At 32.1% G+C, this 20,220-nt stretch overlaps 2 protein-coding genes across 2 annotated transcripts; one reads left to right on the top strand and one right to left on the bottom strand.

Moving 5' to 3' along the window:
• Positions 1 to 826: 826 nt before the first annotated feature.
• LOC123888399 (aspartic proteinase 36) lies at positions 827 to 8,703 on the top strand. Its single transcript, XM_045937453.1, has 10 exons — positions 827 to 1,284; positions 1,390 to 1,519; positions 3,024 to 3,277; positions 4,036 to 4,263; positions 5,345 to 5,510; positions 5,588 to 5,658; positions 6,784 to 6,871; positions 7,546 to 7,621; positions 7,866 to 7,937; positions 8,169 to 8,703. The coding sequence occupies exons 1-10, from the start codon at positions 1,058 to 1,060 to the stop codon at positions 8,312 to 8,314; spliced, it is 1,458 nt and encodes a 485-aa protein (XP_045793409.1). The 5' UTR covers positions 827 to 1,057; the 3' UTR covers positions 8,315 to 8,703.
• Positions 8,704 to 9,986: 1,283 nt separating this feature from the next.
• On the bottom strand, positions 9,987 to 14,456 carry LOC123888400 (probable protein phosphatase 2C 33). The gene is made up of 6 exons (XM_045937454.1): positions 14,046 to 14,456; positions 13,530 to 13,868; positions 12,114 to 12,479; positions 11,901 to 12,018; positions 11,074 to 11,297; positions 9,987 to 10,780 (listed from the first exon to the last, which is right to left on the bottom strand). Exons 1-6 carry the CDS (start codon positions 14,052 to 14,054, stop codon positions 10,490 to 10,492), a joined length of 1,347 nt encoding a protein of 448 aa, XP_045793410.1. The 5' UTR covers positions 14,055 to 14,456; the 3' UTR covers positions 9,987 to 10,489.
• Between the last annotated feature and the right edge of the window lie 5,764 nt (positions 14,457 to 20,220).

The raw sequence follows: 20,220 nt of genomic DNA, 5'->3' as shown, positions 1-20,220 counted from the left end.
AATTTATTATTATTTTTCAAAAATATGTAACTTAAATTTGTCAGAGATGTTAAGCTGAGTTAAACACAGGCTTGACTAGTTCACAAAAAATCTTTACACTTCATCATCAAATATCTTTACTCTTTATCAATAACTATTGAGGCCAATAAAACTTGGTTTAATAACTTTCCCTTGTGTATCCTGGAAAATCTCCAAACTGATATTTCCAAGTGTAATCTTGTTCTTTGAATAAATTTGTTACCTTTCAAAAAAAAAATAAACTTGATACATGACCAAAATTAAGCCCCGTCTAATGATGCACTATAACCTTGCTAACTCGACACTTATTTTAGAATGGAGCGTGAAAAATCATTGATCTCACTATTCAAATCTTGAAGACTTCACTTATTAACGGATAGTATAATTTTTAATCATTAAACTACTTAACAAAATAATAATGATAGTTGGTTTTCTTTTCTTCAATTTTTTTTGGTTACCATAATATTGGTATGAAGTTTTCACCGCCGTAAACGATGACTAATCTCCGTCATGAAACTTGTGAGGCACACGAGGCGAGTTCTCCCCTCTCAACCAAATTTTCTCAATACGCATGAATCAGAAATCGAACTCCTATACTTAAGGAGATCAAAATCTTTACCACTTAGACCAATTCAGTGTTGGTCAAATATTAGTTAACTAAACAACAAGAATTAATCCTATTTTACTAGACTCACTCAATCCACGTTTATAAGATAAAATAATTTATTTTTGTTAACATAGAATAAAATAATTTAGAGAATCTGAAAAATAATTTTTGCAATTTTTAATCATCTGTCAAAAAATATATGTCCAGAATTGGAATCGTGAAAGTGACTGTCACTACGAATCGGATTATTTGGAACCCAATTAGTGGACCCAACTCACTTCCACCAACAACAATGCCTTAAGCGTTAAGCGGAAATTTCAATTTCACAAACAAACACACTCACTCTCTTCTTCTTCTTCTTCTTCCTTTTACTCCTCACAACTCATAACTCCACAACTCAACTCAACAACAACGACGGCGACGACGACGACGATGAATGTTAACACAACAACAACAACAATCTCACTCTTCTTTACTCTTCTTCTCTTGATTTCTACTGTTACCGCCAACCACGGCGTTTTCAACGTTAAGTACAAATTCGCCGCCGATCAACCGCGTTCTCTTTCCGTTCTTAAAGCTCATGATTACCGCCGTCAAATTTCACTTCTCACCGGTGTCGACCTTCCTTTAGGCGGAACCGGTCGTCCTGATTCCGTCGGGTAACTAACTATCTAACTAACTTTCTAACCGTTTTGTTTTTTTAATTTTATATATTTATTTTTTTATGATTGATTGTGAAATTGTGTTTGTGATTATAATTGTAGGCTTTATTATGCTAAAATTGGAATTGGAACTCCTTCTAAGGATTATTATTTACAAGTTGATACTGGAACTGATATGATGTGGGTTAATTGTATTCAATGCAAAGAATGTCCTACTAGAAGTAACCTTGGTGTATGCATTCTCCTTCTCTTTCTCATTTCCTCTTTTCTATGTTTTTTATAATTCTTTTTATATTTTTTGGTTTTAGACGAAGTGACAACAACTACTACTAAAACTCTATGAAGCACAAACACAACACTGACACATTGACACCGATAATAATTTGAGAAAATGACACAATTCAATGTAATTATAAGTGTTGGTGTCGTGTCGGTGTCCGGCACCTACTCGTGTCCGACACTAGGACACGCCTGATCCGAGGAGTGTCCGAGCTTCATAGCTAAAACCCACACACAACTTCCAGGTCCCGAGTTTGAACCTTGGTAATGGTGTTCAACCTAACAATATCAGCTTTTATTGGTTGAGCTAGGGCTTGTGAATACAAAATTATAGACATTGATAATTATTAATCAAAGATTATTGTTACTCATATTCAAACCCAATGCAAAGAGACAAAAGGTCTTAGCCTCAAAGAATTAAGATAACTCATCAAAGCATTTAAAATAAACAAAGTTATTCCTTAAATAGAATCACTATCTCTAACCCAATATTCATCATCATGCATTCATGCTCACTCTCTTTACTGCTAGACCTAATTTGTTATGCATCTATCTCCTTTTCTCCCTAAGTGTTTTGTGGACGGCTTGGTTCCCGTACAAAAATAATTAAGATGCGAGGTCTAAAATTATGGTCCAAATTTCTTTATTTTTACACGGACTTGATTTAGTTCTTTACACCGTAAGAGATTTACCCTCTTCCGTTAAAACAAATTTCTCTGGATATTTTATCCATTCTTTTATGTTGCCTATAAAGACGAGGATGCCAAATAATGTTGTTTTTCGGAGCAATTTGGCTCCTCTAAAGTGATAAAATCAATCGTCATTACTTTAAAAACTCATGATTGTTACAATGTACTTCAAATATTCATTCTTAATGATGTAATTACTTCTAATATTCATTCTTTATTTTCTAATTAATGATAGAAACCAGGTTACAGTTACCGGACATTCTGATCACACTCTAGATGTTCCGTCTATGTATGAGAGTGTGTGTTAAAATTCCTACACTTGTTGTCCTACAGCCACTCTACTCAACACATTGTGCTTAAGAGCGAAGTGTATAGCGGACACTATTGAATAAGTCACATTTCAAATTAGTAGATACATTTATCATTGTTTTGCGAATATATCTTAATTAATTAATGCTACTAACTACTAAGTGTTTTGAGAGATGAGAAATTAGAGCTGAACGCATTCATATACTAAATGGTTGAAAAAGCGAAAGATATATAGAATTTCATCATATTAAATTAGTGGTGTCACAGTAAAATAATATCTTTGATGATAGGTTAGTTGTTTTATGTTCCTCACAACCTTGCACATGTCAAATAACGATTTGAGTGCCTATGGTAGACTGGGCCTAGCCAATAATTTCTTGTATGGCTGAATCTTTTACAACCTCAACACTAATGTTCTTATTCATATTTATTTTTTCTTTTTCTTTTGGGATATCAAAGGTGGATCTTACGCTCTACAACATAAAGGAATCCTCCTCTGGTAAATTAGTTCCGTGTGACCAAGAGTTATGCAAAGAGATAAATGGGGGTCTTCTGGATGGATGCAATCGTAATACTAATGAATCCTGTCCATATCTGGAGATATATGCTGATGGGAGCTCCACCGCAGGTTACTTTGTAAAAGATATTGTATTATTTGATCAAGTGGCTGGTGACCTTAAAACTGCATCAGCTAATGGAAGTGTTGTATTTGGGTGAGTTTTATTCTAAGTTTCTAACAATAATGCATGTTATTATGCGTTTATGGATATGTCTTTCTTTGATCTGTTACAGTTAGTGGACATCACTTCACATGACCACAAACATTTACTGACATAAATCTACACACATGCATGTCAACTTTGTTTACAGTAATCTATCCAATTGCTTTAGTTGCATCAACTATGTGATTGTAGATGAGTACATGTATAGCTTTTTGAAATTGTCAAATAGGCCTTTTTGTTTTGTTTATAATCATAAATTTGGGTCCAAGTTCTCACCAAAATGAATATAGGCACAACCGAGAAAAGACTTAACTTCCATCGGAGATACGGGTAATGTTCCAGTTGAATAAGATTGAGAATTAGAATGTTGACATTGATATTGATATCTACATATCTCTGATTCTCCCATTTCTCCTTATGTTGTTTTCCAAACTGGATTAGTTTCCTTTGTTTTACCGTGGTATTCTAAATGCTAACAGCTTCCTTCATTGCTAAATATTTCATTTTTATTAAGAATGCTCTAATGAAATCATTTAGTGTGTACTGAGATAGTGAATAAAATGCCTTATTTGGGGCGCACTCCAAGAAGTACATTTCCAACGACTTATGTGATTCTGGAGGCACTCATGACTCATGTTTTAATGTTTTCCTAGTGTTTCTTCTTGTATAATATAATTTAAATTTGTGTATTGAAATACATTCTTTCGTTCTTATCTGGCCAATTTAGAATGAGTTCTGCTGTTTTGCAGGTGTGGTGCTAGGCAATCTGGAGATCTAAGTTCTTCAAACGAAGAAGCACTTGATGGAATTCTTGGATTTGGAAAAGCTAATTATTCGATGATTTCACAACTTTCATCTTCTGGCAAAGTGAAAAAAATGTTTGCTCACTGCTTAAATGGAGTAAATGGAGGTGGTATATTTGCAATTGGGCATGTTGTAAGCCCTAAAGTGAACACGACTTCATTATTACCTGACCAGTATGCCATTTGTTTACTACTCTTCAAAATGAAATTATTTATTCTCATAGTATCATTAATTAAATTTTTGGGGATAACATCTTTTAAGTTTTCTTGTCATGTCTTTCTTGGAACATTCACATTGTATATGCTGTGCAAATATTTTAATGATCTGTGTACTATGCCAGAATAGTATATGTATTTTAAATTATTTAGAGGCACACATGTATAGGTTCTAATTCTCATTTGGGTTGTAGATTATCATTATTGATGGTATATAGATTATTATGTCAAGTCTTACAGAAAGTCAACCCCAAACTATGCTTTATAAAATTAATTCATCTGTCCAAGGCGGAGCTCTCTGAAGCTTGATGTCTGTCTGTGAACACAATTTAAAATAAGGTTAAAGCTTAAAGAAAGCAGATTATTAGAAAAGAATTAGTCCCGACAGTTTATAGTGGCTACATGCCTACATATATCAATATATATATTTCTATAACTAATACAATCCTCCCCATGAATTACATTTTGCGATAGAGCTACATTGTAATGTGCTGTAATCACTAAATCATGCATTTTATGTTTCTATTATTATTTTTATGTGATTTCATTTGTCGTGTCATGCTTGATTTCCTACCCAGCCTGTCATTGACTTGCTGGATCTCATGTTAATCATATTGTCGCATGGGTAATTTATGTCAAGCTGCCATTGCTATGTAGCATTAATTTTGGTTTAAAAGATTCTTTGAAACTAAAGGGGTTGCAAGTCAAAGTGTAATTGATGATTCCTATTGTGAAATGTTTCTCATGTTAAGCTGAAACGGGAAATAGTGTTTCCTATTGCAGACTCAATGCTTCAGCAGTCTTTAATAGTTGTGTTCTTCAGCCATAAAAAAACAATTACTTTTTTCATCTTTTGTTCTGAACTAAAAACAAGATATCTTTGTCAAATGTTTATTCCTTTGATTCTTATTTGCTGGATGTTGGCCAATTTGCTTAAGCTCCTATGTTTACCTTGGTACTTGGAGTGTCTTATCTATTTTAGATGTTGTTTACAAAAATCCATATGTTTAGATATCTAACATTTGAAAATGTGTTTTAGGCCACATTACAGTGTCAACATGACGGCAGTTCAAGTTGGCCATACTTTCCTTAATCTCTCGACAGATGCATTTGATGAGCAAAGAGAGAGGAAAGGGACAATAATTGACAGCGGTACAACCTTGGCCTATCTACCTGATGGGATCTATCAGCCATTAGTCTATAAGGTATACAAGTGAGCAATGATTTGTAAAATTATGTAACAATTGTATGCAAAGTTGTTTGATTTTCTTTTTTTTGTTAGATAATTTCTCAGCAACCTGACCTAAAAGTTCAAACCAATGATGAGTATACATGCTTTCAATATTCTGGAAGGTATGATGCATCATGTGTATTCACTAAATCTTGTACTATCCTAGGGCTTTACCATAATCTTTCTTTCTTGAAACAGATGTCTGTAAAGAAATATGTATGCATGCATATTTTGCGCACGCGTGTGTATAGAGTTCAATCACTGTTGGTTTTTCAAGCTTATATGTTTTCACTGTTTTTGTAGTTTACATTGTACATTCACTCTTGTCACTGTAGGACAAAGTATTCAATGTTTAGTATGAAATTTGTGCTTGTGATGTCATCGGCAAATTTCAAGTACATTGGCATGTTTATGCAATATGGGTAACATAATAGGTTCTCTAAAGTACCGATTCCAGAACCTTCCATGATTGTTTAACTAACTATAATTCTGCTAAGTTCTAACAGATTCAGTTAGGCTGAGCTGACGACCATACTAACTCCTAGTCCTGTTTGACTAATGAGTCAGCTGAGTTTGCTTAACTAAATCATACGGATAATGTGATCATACATCGTAATCTGGTACATCTTATGCTGTTCCTTGATAACAACTCCGATTCAAGTATAAAGGAATGACACTGATATAGGGTGCATTTGTCTATGAGAAAACATGCTTTTGTTATATAGCTTTCTTTCAGAGCTCCCTTTCAGAAACTGCTCTTAATAGCTTGAAAGAAAACTGAACATTTTATGTTTTCTTTTTTCTATTTTGAAAACATTATGAGTATCATAAATTATTTCCTTTTTAATTTTGTGTGATAAGAAGCTTAAACAAAGGGGACATTAATTAGGTAAAAAGCCTTTGTCTCTGGCACAGAGCTATTAACTATTATTGTAACAAAAATGCAGTATATGATCTATTCTTTTCTAAAGGTGTAAACAACATAATTTTCTACAAATAACTTTTGTCTCATGGTTCTCATAATTTATAAATAATACACCGTCTGGTGATGGTTTCTTGTTGATGTGATTAACACCTTTCACGACGTTTCTGAAATTACATTATTTGGCGGTTGGGTTAGTTTACTAACTTTTGTATCGAGTATGTAGTGCTTAGATAACTGGACTTTCCCCTTTGCATAATCTATGTTTTTTATGTCAGTATTAGCTCCATTCAGATGTGTGACAGCTATTTGATTTATGCTGCAGTGTTGATGATGGATTTCCAAATGTCACCTTTTATTTTCAAAATGGACTCTCCTTAAAGGTTTATCCACATGATTATTTATTCCTCGATGTAAGTATTTGGAAAATCCCTTAACATATTTGTTTTGGGACCTATCAGTAGTGTTTTCTGTCATTATATATTGCTATGCTAATGAGTCATGGATGTTATCTCTTTCTTAAGTTTGGCAGAAGCTTTCTGTTTGAGATTGCACTCCAACTACAATTTTCTACAAATACTGATTTCGGTTTTATACTGGCAGTTTATATTATATGATGACATATGAAATGTGTACTCTTTCTGAATTTCCTAACTGTTTGAAAGACTGGGTGAATGGTTTTAAAATGACAGATCTTGTGTTTCTTTAAAATGAGCATCCATATTTGTGGCAATGTGAACATTCACAAAATGATATGGTCACGTCTTATTTGAATTTCCTCTCATTCTTGTGGTGGCTAGTATTATTAGAGCATAGATGAGTATTTCTTTTGTGCTCTCTCTATATATGCAAATCATACTTTGTTTTTGAAGTTTCATTTATGATGAGCTTCGAAACAAATCAGTGAAATTAATTGCTTCACCAACGGTTCAAATTCCAATGACATGAATCTTATCTCCTGTTCTTTCCATGTGAAAGCATGCACAGCCTCCATTTCATACTTCCCAATCATTGATTTTGTATGTCAGCAGATTTAACGTTCATAATCTGTATATTCAAATTAACTACTGATGTGCCATCTCTGCAGAAAGGTTTATGGTGTATTGGTTGGCAAAATAGTGGGACACAATCTGGAGATAGTAAGAATATGACCTTGTTGGGAGGTATTCTCTTGAAATCTTTGTCAATATCCCAATAATGTGATTTACTACTACGTAACACTTCCAACTTTCATTGTCTAGTAAAGTTTTTGAATGCAATGAAAATTCATTAATCTTTTATATGAACCTTTTTATACATCGAGTTTGAGATCAAAATTGATTATAAATATTAAATATGATTGTATTCTTTTTTGTTGGAGGAGTCCACCTTACACTGCTGAATCACCTATATTTTTATTTGCTGCAGATTTGGTGCTTTCAAATAAACTTGTCTTTTATGACCTTGAAAATCAGGTTATTGGATGGACGGAGTACAATTGTGAGTGTCAATTAATATTTCTTTATTTTATCTACATTTTAATTAATTTTTCTCAAATTTTATTGGTGATGTATCAGGCCATCAAGCAAGTCTATTTACAGATTGTTCACGATAGACTAACATTTATAACCGCGCGAAATTAAGAATCAAAACACCAATTTTAAATTACTTGCATTATTTCATCTTATACAACTATTCATTTACTAATCATTTCTATATTGTATCTCTCAGGTTCATCAAGTATTAAAGTGAGGGATGAAAAGACCGGAACAGTTCATTTAGTTGGTTCTCACACTATTTCTTTCTCTAGCACTCAAAATACCAACTTGTTCACAATCTTATTTCTACTTGTACTACTACTCATGTTGATTTGTTGACATGGAATACCTAGTGTATAGAACCAAAGCCAAAATTATGATTAAAATAATTGAAAATAGAAATGACATAAAAGTGCTCTGGGAGAAATCAACACTGCAGTAACTCCATGAATGATTTTATAATTGTGCTTTCAAGGAAAGCCAGATTGGGACCCTTCGCCATGGATAATATTTTTCTTCCATGGTGAATGTATATATATTGAAATAGCTTACCTTTAAATTGTATATGTCATTAGACTTTGATTAGCATGGGTTTCTATGTCGAATGTGTAACTAATAATTTAACTGGAATAATACATACAGCTATTAGCTACAACTCATCGAGATGGGTTAACTCACTTGTAATACACTATTTCAATACTAGTTGTTTTGCTTTTGTTTATCTTCAATGGATCTCTCATTCATACTCTTTCCATCTAAATTTATCAGGTATGAGAGATTACACTTTACTCATGTAAAAATCACGAGTATCCATTACCAACTTGTTAAAATTCAAATGAGTTTAATTAAGGTAAATTCTTTGATACCCTTAAAATTTGGTTGGATACTGGTACCCCATAAGCAAAATTCATTCTAAATTTAAATCTATTTTAATATAAAGTATGATATTCTAGTAAAACAAAAAATATAAAATATGATATTACATTGAATTTCATCTATAGAATACTAGTATACAACTAAACTCTGGAGTCCTATAGTATTCACCACCATAATAAAAGAGTATGCTGGTAAGTGCATTGCTGACTTTTCAACTATTATTACATATATACTCCACTTTAGAATTACTATCAACTTGCAAAACATAACTATTTTGCATTAAAAATAAAATTGCAATTTTTTTTAGTTTGTTAATCATCTACTATAGAGTTTTAATGTAAATAACCTACTCCATCTACTTCAAAGGCAACCTTCGGTTAGGGATGACAATGGGCAAGGTACTATGGTACCCATCCCCATATCCGCGAATTGAAAAAATACCCTTACCCATCTCCATACCCGCGTGGGTAACAACTTTTGCCCCCGCCTCCATACCCTATGTACTTGTACCCGTTACCCGCATTTTTACTAAAAATAAATTGATCAATTATAAAATATCATATAATTTTAATAGAATTAAAAAAATTTCAAAGATTTTAATATTGACTAATGAAAATTATAAACAAAATTATTACTAACCTTATGTTAAAGTTCATATTTATGTTAAATATTCACATTATTTTTATATTATGTTATAAATAAACATTTTTATTAAAAATATGTAATAGTTTAGTAGAGTTGTATTGTTTTAAATTGATTTACATATATTATAATATAATAATATAAATAAAATAAATAAATATATATTATGCGGGTATGGGACGGGATGGGTACTAAGGTACCCGTACCCACACCCATACCCGTTCATTTTTGCGGGTAATTACCCATACTCGTGCCCGTACTCAAAATGCGAATTTTTACCCTACCTGTTGTGGATAATTTTTGCGGGTACCCTCTGGGTATGAGTCAAATTTTCATCCCTACCTTCAGTCAATCAAACAGAAACAAGTCACTATCTACTTCAAAAACTTTCCTTAAAAAAATCACAAGAAAAAAGAATTTTCAATTTGCACAATATTATCATCATATTCATAATATTTCACAATTATTTGAGATCAGCATAAAATGGAGAAGGTCAACAAAAAAACCTGACTGAAAAATCCATAACCAATAACTCCAATTTTTGTAAGTTCTAGCTTACTCTGTCTAAATTGGAAAAATGTAACTACAAAATGATACAAATAAAAATTACGACTGTTTTGTACCCAAAAAATAAAAATGACGACAGTTGAGATAATTACCGGACAAACTATATAATGTATCTAGAGATTTGGATTTTACAAAAACTCCAAATCAACCTATACATACAGAGAGAAGGAAAATGACCTCTAGCACAAAAAATAGGCCCGGTACCCCTTTTCCTCCGGATGCAAAACATATATCGAACTCCTCCGACCCCGCCCATCAAATCAAATACTGTCCAAGGAAATGAAAGATAAACAATGGAAAGAATATTGGCAGAAGAACTGTCCAAAAAAAAACCCAAAACATTGACACTCTTTGACTGCTATAGCACAATTTCCCAAACTTCTAAATAAAAAAAGGTTTGGGAAGAGATATGGCACAAAAGCTATGCTATTAAGGCTGTTTTTCGGCTTCCACTCCAATTCCATTCTCACTAGGTAGAGATGATTGATCAACTGGATTCTTTGATGCATCTGGCATCAACTCGTCTTTGGTATGTTCTGCCTTCAACTCTGTATTTGAATTAAGGAAGAGGCACACAGCAGCACAATCATCAACCTTACAGAAAGGAAATTTTGCCCTCCAAGCACGAACAGCTGACTCTACCAGTACTCGAGCAGCAATAGACCGTGGTGCAGCTGCCACAATCTCCACAACTTCTTCATTTGATAAAACATCCCAAATCTGCACGTAAGAAATATGAAGAGTTTAAAACAATTCACAAATATTTCAGAACAAATAGCTCCAGCATTTAAAGCAATGATTTGACCTACATTTGTCATTCATAAATTTAATTAATACGTTTTAAATGATAAGTGGTTTGCTTAAACAGTGAGGGGTGAATTTAAATGAATTCAACTTCGAACCAAGTTTAGTTATCTCAACTTACTAGAAGGTAATCCAAGCAGCAGTATGAATACCATTTAGAGTCAAGTGCATTCTAGAATTAGCTACAGATATGATATTATGTGCCTTACCCCATCTGTTGCTAACACAACAAATTCATCCTTCTCTGTAAGGCGGCGATATGAAACATCTGGAACAGAAATCAATCCAACGTCCTTCAGGCAAAAATCTCCAAAAGCCCGTGCCATAGCCAGACCTGGGAAATCAGAGTTAGGCAGCCAAACTCTAGCCACGTCCGGTTCATTCTTCAAGGAAAAAACCCTTCCTTTACGAAGCTTAATCCTCTCTTCTTCCTCTGTGTGAAATGAAGTGCAAATGATACATCACAAACATATATATGTCAATCAGATTGAAGTATGGAAACAAATTCCAAGTTACAGCTTTGATTAAAATGATGTGTAGCAAAAGCTTAAACTTTCAAGTTTCAAATTAAAAGTCCTGACAAAAGTTAATCACTACATCATTAAACATAAATGTCTTTTAATAGTTATTGAGCAGAGGCTTAGAAATTTTTTTAACCCAATCCATTGCTCCAACACAAATATTTAATACCTTGTAGAATCCCATAAATGATAAGTCTCAAGTCCTTTTTTTTCTAACATGGACAAGCACGAACAAAAATTATAAAATGTAAGTTAGTATTATTGAAAAATAAAGTTACACAGAATATTGCTTGGCTATTATTAATTATCTTGCATATGACAAAAGTGTTCGATGTGTTGATTTGGGTGTAATAACATAGGTAGATGGAGTTCTTAAATTTACTTCATCAAGTTCATTAAGGAACACCACACACACACACAAACTCAGAAGGGGATGGGATGTGTGAGTGTGTGTGTGTGTGTGTGTGTGTGAGAGAGAGAGAGAGAGAGAGAGAGAGAGAGAGGGAGATATTTACTTGGAAGATTAGGCTTAAGGTCAATGGTCAACTGAACAGCAATAAGAGAATTGTCACTATCTCGGGTTCCCAGCACAGCTCTTGAATCCCCCACATTACCGACAACGAGATCCGGCCCCTAAAAGAACATAAGGAGTAGAAACATACTGTAAAACAACTAAGGAAATTATATAGAGAACATTCTGTATTTATGTTGTTGTTTATTTTGCTTACCTGCTTGATCAAGGTAACTGCTGTAGTCCCACTGCAAAAGCAATCAATATCACGATGCAGTTTCAGTTCTTTGTCCATAATCTTGCTAGCCTTCAAATAGGATTCTCTTAGTGCCGAGATAGTATATGTTTCATCAAACTCATGATCATCGTTCTCGTCAACCAGTCTAATTTGCTCTTCAGAATTATAACTTGTGGCAGCACCATTTTGTTCATTGAATCCATCTTTATTCTTACGATGTAAATCCCATTGTGCACTAAGCTTTAAAGGGAAAGAATCCCTAACTTTCTTTGCAACCCTATGGCCATAAGGTCCATGACCATCAAAAACACCACAAAAAACTGTGTCTTCCTTTGAACAAAAGTTCTGCAATACAAAAAATGGTTGTAGTTTTAAGCAACTAATTAACATCTATTACATGAACCAAACTATGAGTAAACCATCTAAATAATGGATAAACTATTGTATTGTACAGCTAGTGAGATAAAACTATGGTAGGTACGAAACGACGAGACCGTGTCTATTGGTATTGGAAAAATAAAAGAGGGTATGTTGTTGCTTATACTGAATACAGAATTGGTGAGATGAAAAAGACCTAACTACCTAAAGCTTAAGAAGATTGAGAAAGAGTGTGTTGGGAAGCAAAATCAACAGAGGTAACGATCAGACACAGGTAATAACATACTCCCTCTAAGATGATTTATAAGCAAAAGTAGAGTAAATTGTGCATGTTAAGAATGATAATTGATCATAATTTCATGTAAACAAAGTATTCGTATTACTCAAATTATCCTTGGGAACAAAAGCTAAATGAAATGAGGGGTATTTTGGAGATAGTAGGTTAATTAGGCTAAAATGTTTTAACTTTAGCTTATATTTCATTCCAAGATAGATGGAGTATTTTTGCTTATAAATCATTCCGGAAGTGAAAAGCCGTCAATTCCAAAACCAAAAACAACCGAGTTTTTCCATTCCAAAAAAAATACAAAACTCCATTAATACTCTATCTAAGCAGAAAAACGAAAAACAATAAAGTCACAATAGAATTATAAACCATAAATAACCCCCAATTTGGATTTTCAGTATAAAACAAGTTTATACATATTCACAGACAAGTTAAATGAGATAACTTCTACAACAATAAAAGATACAATACAAAAGTTAATTTCGACTTATACGTAAAACTGTTATACTAATTGACGATTCATTCAATATTTCTTTTCCATAATTGTTTAAGTTATCCAAAACTGTTCATAGACCCGAATCATTAGTTGGTTACTTCCAAAAATTTGTAACAAGCACATGATACATCTAGTCAACTTTGATAAACTATAAAAATACATAAACTTTTACACTTTATTATAAAAAACATCCATTTAATCCATTTAATATATGCTAAAAGATGCCGAAACATACCTCCCAAACAAGCATAGCATCTTGGTTAATCCCTTTTTTACCTTGCTTACAATACATAGAAGCAATATCACTTGACCCATTTAAGAACATTCTCCCAGGAACCTTATAATCCATTGTAGAGGAACCCCTTAATCTCCTCCTCTTCCCACCATCGACATTCAATTCCTGCGAATAAGTTAGCAAAGGCGGCGAACCAGAACCACCCTCTGATATACAAGATCCCATTCCTAATGCTCTCACAATATTCAGAAAACATTCAAAACCAGCTAAACACTCTGAATCCGAAGCCCTCCCTTCTCCAACCAGATCCGTTCCATATCGATTCAATACTTCCACAGCCTAACAAAATCAACAACATCATGATTATAATCATAATCATAACCATAATCCTAACCATAACTATCATCATAATCATTATCATCATAATAACCATAATTATCGTCGTAATCATAATCATAATATGAGAATTAGAAGCAAATAAAATACAAAATGAAAGAAATGAAATGAGAAAAGAACCTGAGTCATGATGATTGATTGTTGAATTGAAGGAAAGGAAAATCAAGCTATGTAACAGTGAATTTGTATTGAAAAGCGCGTGAATCGGAAGAGGAAACACGTGAATACAAAAAAAGTCAAATGAAATTGGGGGAAAATTACAAGAATCGGAAAAAGCCAAATAAGAGATTATCGATCCAGCGATAATTTTGATTGTGAAATGAAGGAATCGAAAATCTGAATTGAATTGAAGGAAGAGATTTTGTTGGTGTTGTTGAGAGGTAAACTCTGAGAGGGAGAGAGAGAAGAGAAAAGCGCTACCGTTACGAGTTGTTGCGTCACCGGTGAGTGGTGGCTTTTGCTGAATGGTTTGATTTTTGTAGCCATGGAAAATAAAGAACGGCTTATATATAATAAATAAATTTAAATGTCATTTTCGCAATTCAATAAATAAATATAAATATTCCCTCCCACTTTATATTATGTTTTATATAATATAAATAAATAAAAAATTGTTAGGATTTTATAAAAATAAAAATAAAAATTGTTAGGATAACTAGATGGTAGGATATACACACTCGTTTAATAGGACATTGCATTATATATGCGGAGGCTGGAGATTGAACTCGAGATTATTTTGCAAAGATGTGGTAATGTTTATAGGAATTTTGTACTTATAAAATTATTTTATAACCATGCTCTTTTCACCCCTAATTATAAGGATCAATTATAACAAATAAAAAACATTGTCCCCAACCATCGTATTATGCCCTTCCTAAAGCATGGCTGTTATTATTTGTTTGACGCGTAATGAAAACAACTATTAGTAGTCGTTATCATTTGAGAGTAAAATTCTACAATACTTAATAAGAGGACCATAATTTGTTATATTTGGTTGGTTGATGTGTAGATCATTCACAACAATCTTGCAATTTGTCTCAAATACTCCCTTGATCCTTTCTATAAGAGACACTTCATCTTCAAGAATTCGTTGAATAATTAATGTATCAGTTTATATAGGCTTATCTGAACTATCTGTTCCATAATCACTTGAACACGTCACTGAAGCTATCAGCATGCTCCTTCAAGGTTGTTAGCTTTCAAGTACAAATTCAATTTCCTCCAACAAGCTACACTTTCAGCACATACAAGAAGAAAAAAACGCAGTTTTATTTATTTAGTAAAAGTTTGACATACAACACAATTATATCGATAGTCAATTCCTTTACTTGACAAACATTGACAATTCGATAAGCATCTCACCCAAGTCTCCACGTAAGATGCTTAACCTTAGGAGGGATAGGTAAAACCCAAAATTTATTTGACTCATCTTACACTTTTCATCAATCTCGATTAATCAACTCATCAACACATGTGTGGTAAGTCTATTTATCATACCTATCAAGATTAACAAGTGGTATTTGTAAATTTGCACAAATGAGAGTTTCATCCCAACACTTTGAATCAACATCAATAACTGAGCTCACAAAATAAGAGTCATGAGAAACAATAGTTGAGGAATTGATACATGGAATTTGATCATTTATAAGCCATGAAGTATTATAAATTCGAAACAAAGAGCCATCGCCAATTTTTTACAAGTAATCTTTCTTCAACAAAAGTTGAGAAGACCATATGTTCCGCCATACATAACTTGGATTAGGTCCCATATGCGCTCCTAGAAAGCCCTCATATGGAAAATATTTAGTTTTGAAAACTTTAGGCACCATAACAACGAGATTGGTTAAAAAATTTCAACTTTGCTTCTCTAACATTGTTAAATTGAAACCATGGAAAATTCAGAATCTCATTCCACCTAAGTCCTTCGTATTTGGGTATATTTTAAACTATCAAACTAATATATAGTGTGATAGAAATAGTAAATACTTGGGTGTTTAATCTATTTAATCTAGGGTTCAATCTCAGTTATCTTGAGTGATTAATCTTTGTGGTTGCGCACAGTGATATATATTGGGTTACAAAAACACCCATATGAGTAAATAGTTTCTTACTCTTTAGATGGATAAAATGGAGGAAGATATACAACATCATGACTTCCCACAAGATTTGGATCATCTAAAGTGATTAAAGTGTAAAGTAAAAAAATCAATAATTTTGTTTTTTGTTACAAGTTATTATTTTAACAAACTCATAATTTATCTTTGATTTATTAATCAATGGGTTGATGAGGATTTTTATTTTTACTCTCTAAAATGAATAAAAGAGTCGAATTCCTTTTCACGAGATATGACATCTTAGAAGTATTATAACTTTCAAGTATATGTAACCGTTGAGATTTTGTTGTTTTTTTTTAACCCTTCGCTTTCTAAGAGAATGAATTTTAGTAATGTAGAGTTTGGTCGTGAGGTAAATAAAATTCGACCAAAAAATCGTTCAATCTAAAAATTAAACTTGATTTCTCTCGAACAATTTGTCGTCGGATGAAACTCATTAACAATTTAAACCTGTGAAAAGCTTTCGGTCCTTGAATGAACCAGTAACAACGAATTTGTGGAATGAAGGATGAAGAAACAAGTCTTTTAGAGTATTGTCTTATTTTTTTTTAGAGTATTGTCTTAGTAAGATAAGTATATAAAGAAAGAATAAAGTAAAACTCGAGTTTTTCAATTCAACCGAAACTCCGAAGTCTGATTCTGGATAATGTGTTGATGAGAGTCACCATTGAGTTTTGATGATCACATTCAAAATATAAGATGACAGTAAATAATATCAATATGTTAAATACAGTGACATGAATATAACTCTATAACTCGGTTGATTAGTACATACTAATCGTTAATGTCCAAAATTTAGTTTAATTATCAGATTATTCACTAAAAATACGGGGATTAGTCGCTACTTCTCTTCTCTGTATGATAGACATGAATGGATGAGAACGACTACGTGTAATGGCAGGTCCTGTCAAATGAAAAACGTGTAATGCCAGACATTTGGAATACAAAATTAGGGAAAACAAATCTAAGAAATAAAAATTGATGTGATGAATATGTGACATGTGGCTTGGACGGTGCTGATGTTTGGACTCTTCATAAGATGGAAATAAAAAATTCATATGTCACTACTCCTACCGAATGATTGTTAGTTTAATAGCTGCTCAAATCTAGTTTAATTGGTGGAATACTCAAATTGTACTCCCTCCTCCGATCCTTATTATAAGGAACATTTTGAAAAAAAAAATTGGTCATTTTTATAAGAAACTTTGACCAATTTTCAAATGTTCTAAATATTCAATTTCACTTATACCCTTATTTATTATGAAAGAGAATTTAAAAATAAGTAAGTTAGTTGAACAAAAAGTAATTAAATAAGGGTAAATATAAAATAAATTTAAATTTATAAGAGTATTAAATGAAAATAACTATGTTAAATGTGTTTCCTTGGTCTGTGTGATTTTTTCAAAGTGTTTCTTATAAAAAGGACCGGAGGGAGTATTATTTTTCATTTGTAGTACTTTGATTATTAGTTTAATAGCTGCTCATAGGGGTGCTCAAATTCAAACCAATCCAAATAAAAACCGAAAACTGATCTAAAAAAACCGAAAACCGCAAAAAACCGAAGTTTTTTGGATGTGTTTGGATGTTCTTTTGTGAAAACCGCTGGATCGGATCGGATTTCGGATTGATTTCTTAAAACCGATCCAAACCGAACCAAACCGCATACATATATTTTAATATTTATTTATCTTTTTATTAGTATAAATATATATATTGCATTAACCTTTTTTTTTCATTTTAAATTTTGTTAATACTATATGTTAGTTTAATTTAATCTATTTTAAATTTTGATAATACTATATGTTAGTTTAATTTAATCTATTTTTTTTACTTTTTATATGTTTCGAATATAATTGGTAATTGTCATTCCAAAATATTAATTTTCAATATATTATATGTTATATTTTACATCAAACTTAATATTTATTTTGTCAAAAATGTTAAACTATTATTTTGTAGCTTTTTTTATAATATTTATATTTATTAAAAAAAGTTACAATTTATAATTTGGATATCCAAAAACCGATCCAAATTAAACCGCATAATATTGGATCGGATCTTTTTTATTTGTCATCCAAAACCGAACCAAACCGCAAATGAATTTATTTTTGGATCGGATGAGTTTTTGCCTCAAAACCGATCCAAGCCGAACCGCGAGCACCCCTAGCTGCTCAAATACGGTTTAATCGGTAGATTAGTCAATTTGTATTATTTTTTAATGTAAATAATATAATATTGTAGTACTTCTAAAAGATACTATTTTTTTTAATGACCCTCAATTTTTATTTTTGTCGATATGATAAACACCACTAAAAGTTCACACATGCATGTGAGATTTATAGAATATCAAACACGTATAGAGATTTAAATTTAGGTTAAACTCGTACACTTAAAATGTAGAAAAGTAAATGATTTGGATTCAATTGAGCTATATTTATTTGACGTTTAAAACATTTTTTTTAGTGTGATCTTAAAACTAAATTGATTTTTTGAAGTTTTTTTTAATCTAAGCTATTAAGACATAAAATCCTTATTAAGACATAAAATCCTTGCTTGAAGTGTTTAATCCAACTCTGATAATATCCCAAATTCAAATTTGAGTAAAGAAGATATACAACCTAACAATATCAATATTTATAGGTGAACTTAATCTTTAATCATAAGACTCTTTATTTTATGACCAATGCTTTGTTCATAATGATAAGTTTCACTACAAAATTTAATACACATTAATGATTTTTTTTGCAAAATATCTATTTTTTGACCATTAAAAAAATGAAATATATTTTATTTTTCTTATGATTTTAATAATTTTATGGATAACTATGTAAAATTCAAATATATTTTAGATAAATTTATTATTTCAATAATTTTCTAAATATCTAAATTTTTATTACAACTTATTATAATAAAGGACATATAATGTGTATCCTCTGCACGCAAATGTGAAAATTAATCCTTTGAACATTGTGAGATTCAAATTGGTAGTAAACTTTTTTTAAGAGTTTTAATTTTGTTGTATACTCAACCAAAAGATTAATTTCAAAATTTTTATTAAGTTAAAAGATATCCGTATCATCACATCTAAATCATATTTGGTCAGATGGAGTAATCTTTGACAATGTGTGTTTTTCATTTATAAAAAGAAAAAAAGTGTTTTGTGATTTGCAGATATGATACGAGGCCAATAACTAAAGGCCCACAACCTCTAACCACAAACATGACAACCTGGGCCACAGCTTCCACATGCCGACATGAGAGAACCTGATGTTCCGACATTGATGCGTTGTTTGGAAGACAATAGGAAAGAAACACGAGACTGTAGAAAGTTTATTGAATTTTAGTTTTCCTTAGTTTGGTTTCTTATGAACAGAAGGGATAGAAAGAAAAGTTTCTCGTATGTGGGTCTCATTTCAAAAAGTGGTTCTCTACAAAATTGATCGAGAGGAAATGTGTAACAACTTTTTTTTCTTTCAAAATCATAAGAGCTTATATCATATATAATGTACGTTGAGCATAGCTAAATGACTCCGATGACGAGACTTAAGATGGTTACGATGGTAATAGACTTTAAATACGGTGGATTATTGTGAAAAAATAACAGCAAAACACAATAAGCTCAGGTGATCAAGGTTGAGTGAATGTGAATGTGAATGTGATTGAATTGTATATCTTGGCGCCAAAGCTTGTTTTATATAGGGGAGACAATTATAATGTCTGTGACAACTGATATTAGAGACGATGAGAGTTGTTGAGAAGGATCTAATGGTTACGCGTGTGACCGTATAAAGGACCGTATTCGTTGCAGGAGGTGTACAATAACTATTGCGTTTGTTACCATTGGCTCACGTTTGAAGGAATAAATTTGGGTTGGACCTAGAGCGCTTGAGCCGTGTGTGTTGGGGCTAAATCCAGTCTGAAACAATATCTTATATCAATTTAATATTTGGTGAGACAATGTGAATATTTCTTCCGTCTCAAAATGAGTGATTTATTTCAATATTTTACTATAGTGAACATCCGTCTTCTGCATCCTCATCTTTCTCATGCATGTTGTTATCTTCTTCATATATTTTTTTTGTTACGTAGCCTAGTGATTAGAAATTTCACTTTTTTAAGATGAATAAATGAGGTGTCCAGGGTTTGTTCAGTTCTTGTTGCGGCGTTATTTGATTTTTTTC

Source organism: Trifolium pratense, linkage group LG6, assembly GCF_020283565.1.
Source record: "Trifolium pratense cultivar HEN17-A07 linkage group LG6, ARS_RC_1.1, whole genome shotgun sequence".
Taxonomy (NCBI): Eukaryota; Viridiplantae; Streptophyta; class Magnoliopsida; order Fabales; family Fabaceae; genus Trifolium; species Trifolium pratense.
This window is presented reverse-complemented; position numbering and strand designations above follow the sequence as displayed.